Source organism: Podospora anserina, chromosome 4, assembly GCF_000226545.1.
Source record: "Podospora anserina S mat+ genomic DNA chromosome 4, supercontig 4".
NCBI classification, from domain to species: Eukaryota; Fungi; Ascomycota; class Sordariomycetes; order Sordariales; family Podosporaceae; genus Podospora; species Podospora anserina.
The window spans coordinates 1,373,726-1,379,725 of record NW_001914850.1 but is presented as its reverse complement, the minus strand read 5'-3'; the positions used below and the strand labels follow the sequence as shown (position 1 = coordinate 1,379,725).

At 49.9% G+C, this 6,000-nt stretch overlaps 1 protein-coding gene across 1 annotated transcript; it reads left to right on the top strand.

Annotated features, from left to right (window-relative positions):
- Positions 1-2,380: 2,380 nt before the first annotated feature.
- PODANS_4_7080 (uncharacterized protein) lies at positions 2,381-4,218 on the top strand (the record flags this gene model as incomplete). The annotated part of the gene is made up of 3 exons (XM_001906096.1): positions 2,381-2,586; positions 2,645-3,666; positions 3,710-4,218. Coding segments are annotated over 3 exons (1,737 nt in total), but the record flags the coding sequence as incomplete, so codon positions are not given.
- Between the last annotated feature and the right edge of the window lie 1,782 nt (positions 4,219-6,000).

Below are 6,000 nucleotides of genomic sequence, written 5' to 3'. Positions count from 1 at the left end.
ATGTCCATCCGGTTGTGTATGCTGACACAGCAGTCGCGAGGGTTGGTCGCTCTAGTAGCAGGAGCAACTTAACGTCACCACCTGGCAAGCAGCAACGTCGAAGAGCAACTGACGGGGGTTTACAGGTGTTCTTTCCGCACCAGGAGATATCAAATTCAGACACAACTGAAATGGCCATGTGGTGTAATGCGCAATGCGCAACATAGCCAGCATAGCGCTCTCACCCGTCGCGACGGTTCGATTCCTTACCACCTGGGTAAATGGGCTTTGCCTGGGTGTGCAGATTGCACTCGGTGCTTTCTTGGGATCGGCTTAAAGGGTTGACTTAGTCGCCAATTCGACGATCGACGTTCTCCTTCTGTTCTCCTTCTCTTTCGATATCAACAATTCAGCAAATATGTCGCCATGAGCAGGCAGGCCGGTCCCCGGTGGGTGGAGTTGCGTGCTGGAAGATTCTCTTTGAGGCGGGTCATTGTATCTTCTTTTTTTCTTCCCCCATCTCGCATTGAAATGCAAGGTGCAGCTGTAGTTCTTTTTAACCTTCTTTTCAAGAAGGTTGTTTATTCTTAAGTATCTCTATTCAAGAGGGCGCTTGTGAATTTGTTGATGCTTATATTCTAGATACCATCGTCAAGGTCGAGATGTCTCTCTGGGCAAAGAGGCCGCGAATTGGTAGCTAAAATACATACGGTCACCTATTTTTATTTTATTCTTCGACATTTTTTTTCACCCTTGATTCTCATCAAGTGGACTTAGAAAATGGACAACGGGACCAGAAACATCACTTAACCAACTACAAGATTTTCGACTATCACTGCCTTTATTTTGGGATTGCTTGCATCGAAGTTCCTTCTTCGAGTCGTACCCTCATTTTTCCTTTGGTAAACTCTTGATGTTGACAACCGGTATTGTTTTCGCATTGAGCTACGACTCCCTTTTTGGCATGACGTCGTCATCTACGTTTCGGCCAGACTGACAGTGTATTCCTGCTTTCCTTTCCCAATCTTTTCGATATACTCGTACTTCTTGTTTCCAGTCGACAAGGAAACGCTGCCTTTTTGTCTTTGCTTCTTGAATTTACCATTAGGAAGCGCCATGAGAAGGATGATCTTGTGCTGTCTCAACTGTCTAGACCATTCGGGCAGACGTTCGTCTGTAATGCTTGTGAGGGCTGGAAGTCTGCTTCTCAATGTTTTCCTTAAACAGATGTTACGTGCGTGCCGTGGAATGCCCTCATAATCGCAGCGTCAGCCTTTCATTTTTTGTCTTCAAATCATAATAAACAACTACTCATTGTTTTATCAGGAATTATGAGAGCAATCGGAGTCATCACATGTAATTGAGCCGGTTGGTTTCTGTTTTATCCTCCACTTTCTTGTCCCTCAGGCGATGAATGGAGGGTTAGGGTTTCTAAGCGCCTCCCCTATTCCATGGTGGAATCAACGCTCATCATGCCGTCGACCAATCTCCAAATTTAACATCACTTCGATTTGAGGTGCAAACCCGCTACCACACCAGTCAGTCATCACTGCCTGACCGAGGCATCTCAAGTTCTACCTTTGCTTTGCCTCTGCGGCCTCGTATTTCCCACGCATAATGGTCGCGACCGCAAGCGACCCAGGTCGGTTTTCGGTCTGCCTTCATTGCGACCGACGAGGGGCACAAAAACAACAAACAACACGAATTGGTCAAGCATCACGAGAGGTTCAATAGCGACAGACTGATAGGTCGCCACCCTTGGTAGGGCTACCAACTGAAAGATTGTTCAAATCCATATCACAACCTTTCGAAGATGAGATGGTCAATTGAGCACTCTGATTGGCGCATTATGGGCACAGAAGTTGTTAAGGTGAGGCACTAATTCCGGTACCTTGCAGCTACGGCGCGATCTCATGGAGATAATTTCCCTTTGAAGAAGATTCTATCTTATACAAGGCTTGAGGACAGCTTCTCTGGCTGCTTATTTGCCCGGTGAGGATAGAGGTGTGATGGCCGGCCGGGCGGCCCGGAGAGATCGATCAAGGCGTTTTTCTGGTGTTTACCTGGGGTGGGGGCCACTGATATATGGGTGATGCCACCCATGTTTGATGGCCTTGGCCTTTTCTTTGCGAGTTCTTGTCAAACTTGTGGGTTCGGTGGCGTGTAGTGTGCTGCTCACCGTCCGCTCGAGATGGCGGTCCCTTATACACTCCTTTACTTCTTTACATCTTTCTTCTCGTTTGTTACTTGCATTCCTTTGAAGCCTGGTATTAGCTTTCAATCACAGTCCTCGCTACCGGTACTCACTTTACCATATGGATCGTATAGAGCCTCAAGTTATCGGTCATCAAGCGATTTGTAAGTTCTTGCGTCTTGGAGATTGAGTCGTCTCACAAGCTAACGACATCATAGGTACATCTTCAAGAACATCAGATATGCGGCCCCACCTGTCGGTGAGCTGAGATGGGCCAAACCAGCGCCCCCAGCACAGAATAGCACTCATCAGGATGGCAGTTATGGGCCAAGATGCATTCAGTCGGCTCCGAATGGTATCAATGTGGTCGGACCAGGCAACAAGGCGCCTGTCGGAGCTGTCATAAACCAGTTGTAGGTGCTGTTCTTCATGGGAAACCCCACATGTTTCTAGTATCTGACTCCTCTTCAGCCTTGGTGGAATCCCATTGCCACTCTTCTCAGGTGGAAGCGAAGATTGTCTATTCCTCGACGTTTATGTGCCTGGAAAGGCGCTCAAAAACCCGACCATCAAGTTACCCGTCGTTGTATGGATCTACGGAGGTGGCTTTCTCTTTGGCAGCAAGGACACGATGACGCCCGACTTACCGTTCTACGATGGAGGAGGGATGATTGGGCAGTCAAATAACAACATGATCTTTGTCGCCATCAACTACCGCGTCGGTGCCTTCGGATTCTTGGCAGGGGAATCCATGGAAAGAGACGGGCTCCCAAACGCTGGATTGCACGATCAAAGGGCTGCTTTGCAGTGGGTGAGGGATCATATTCACTTGGTTGGTGGTGATCCTACCCAAGTCACTGCAATGGGCGAATCGGCGGGTGCGTCGTCGATATTTCACCACATTGTCGCGGAAGGGGGTCGCCTTGATCCTCTCTTCTCAAGGGCAATTCTGCAATCTCCAGCCTTCCAGCCGATATGGGACCGTGCTGGCAAAGTTGAAGATACATTTCAGGATTTTGCAACACTCGCTGGATGTCAAGGCAAAGGGCTGGCCTGTCTGCGAGCTGCTGACCCGACGGCGTTGATCAAGGCAAATAACGCGCTGAACTTGAAGCAGGCACCGGGTACCTTTGCAATTGGCCCAACACCGGATGGCAAGTTTATTCGCCAGTTGCCAGTGCTGGAGCTCGCCCTGGGAAAGTTTTGGAAGCTCGATTCCTTGATCCTGTCCCATGTCGCGGACGAGGCAAGTTTGTTTGTGGGCGGTTCCATTCAGACAGATGCGCAGTTCTCAGGCTTTTTGGGCCAGCTGTTTCCCAACAATACTCTGACGGCAGGTGTGAACAACAAGATTGAAGAAGCATACCCTCCTGTCAAAGGGACGAAGAAGTCAAAGTATGCCACACAGACAGCTAGGATGACGGAGTTTACAAGAGATAGTTGCTTTACGTGCCACATTAGGCGTAAGTCCAGGCGTTCCCGTTGCTTCTTGGGTCATGGTTGCTAACGTCCACTCTATCTCTACAGATCTGACAGAGTCCTTCGGCGATAGCAAAGTCTGGAACATGCAATACAGCGTCTTCCCTGGCCAGCACGCCACCGACCTGATACCCACTTTCTTCAGCACAGCCTACACATCCGACACCTTCCTCGACGACCTGGCCATGTTCTTTGTACCTGTCCTCGGCACCTTGGTGGCAGGCATCAGCACAGCGATGCAGAGTTATTTTGCGTCGTACATCACCACAGGGAATCCAAACATGAACAGAAAGATACTGAATCTTCCACCGGCTATACGTTGGAACCATCCTGTCAGCGGACGAGGCGAGCAAATCTCGGGCGTGCTGGATGTGGGTGGCTGGGGGATAACGACTGTCAGTGACGATAAGAATCAGAAAACGCCTTGTGATTTTTGGAGAGGATTTGCGGCGGCTGTGACGGCTTTGGGGGGGTACTCTCCTCCTGGGGAGGTTGTGCCGCAGAACCTTGTGAGGGTGGAGGGCGATGTGAGCCGGAACTATGTTGGTGGCAATGCTGGTGAATGAATTCATAAGGGCAAAGCAAACTACAAACAGGTCCTGGAAAATCATGGGCAAAAGTCGGTACTGGGAATCAGGGCTGATATGGTACTTGGAATCAGGGCTAATATGACGGATCAGACGGTGATAGGCTTACAGGGCTGACGGTCATATCACCCTACAGATCAGTGTTCTCGATGCTATCTTCCGCATTGAAACGAAATAATGGCCCCTCATCGTTTCACCTGGCCATCCGCCTGAGCTCAACCTGCAGAGGAAGACCGAGCGGACCAGGACGGATAGAGATGGATCGGGGTGGCGCATGTTTCCAAACCATCACCGGATATTTTGTCGAATGCCCTGCACATCCTGATTGACTGGGCCTGATTGCGGATGTGAAGAAAGGCTTCTTTCCCAGTCCATTTCTCGGTCTGGTAGGCATTTTGACTTGAGGTTGTTACCAGGAGTCCAATCAGTTCAAGCCACACTAGACAGCGGCATGGCAGTTACATGGTCACAATAGGTAATGTCATTTGTTGAAACGAATTCAATATTCTATCCTGAACCGCCCTGGCTTGCTTCCTAGATGCGGCCATGGTGCTCGACTTTGGAACTCACTCCTCTATCTACGATTGGATTAAGTAGTCGACCCTCTTGAGCTCGGTGAGGAACAGAGGTGTCACTTCAACCACACAAAGAGTCGGAATTTGACACACAAAATTTGCCATTCGGACTAGAGGCCCCTCTGGTGAGGTGTTTTCGAGCGAACATGTTTGTTGTTATTTCATTCTGAGGAGGGTATCGTTGGATAGATATCACGGGACTCCCGGGCATGGAAACTGGGAAATTAACAGGCCATGCGATGCGACGCACGATAATGACAGGGCGGTTTGACGGTACTTAGGGTGGCCAGGCGTCCCCTCAGACTGATTTCTGGCAACCAATCACGGAGTCTTCACACAACACAGAAAAGACGGATCACCGCTACCGACCGAAGGTTTCCGGTCTCGATGAGGAGACAACGCCGAACGGACCACCACGATGCATCGTCCCGAACCGCAGCGGTTGGCGCGATCACCAACTGTCAAGTGAAGTACTTCGGGTCGATAGGCTGACACGGGCCAATGACTTTTGCCATGGGCTGTAGTGGTTGTGTGAAGTTACTTCGTGTCGTCGTCATCAAAAATTCAATCTTTGATTGGCCGATGCCCACGCCGGTTCGACGCCTGCGCTTAGACGCGCATATTTCACCACTACATCCATCCTCAATGGCATTTTCAGCAAGCCACAGCAAGCTTCAGTGGGATTCTCTTTCCTAATTTGTCTGTGTAAATGTTGGGCTTTGCGAGAACTCCCCTATCACACACATTTTGTGCAACACGATATCTGATTTGCATATTCCACCTTGTCAGGTGATGACGAGTCCTTACGGCCGCTTTCGAGTAACCACCGCCGCCACCTCATCAAGCCAAACGACCGTTGATGCCGTTGTGCCCCAATGTCCCCGCGGGGCATGGAGAGATGCACTGCCACCACCGGAAAGGTGATGTCATGCTTCCGGCGACGCCTCCGGATTCCCGGAGTCTTTTGGAGCCCATTGCCCAATCTTATTGGCTCGCTTCTAGCAAGTCATCACAAACATGTGGTATGATGCAATGAAGCTTTTCTTTTGATGAAAAGAAACGTGGCTCTTCGGAGTAGGGTGATATCTCGCGGAGAGGAAGGCGACCAAGCAACCACTGCCAACCCGGAAACCCCGGGGCTCAAGCTACATTTGTGAGGTCAAGTTAAGATCACGAAGGATGATGA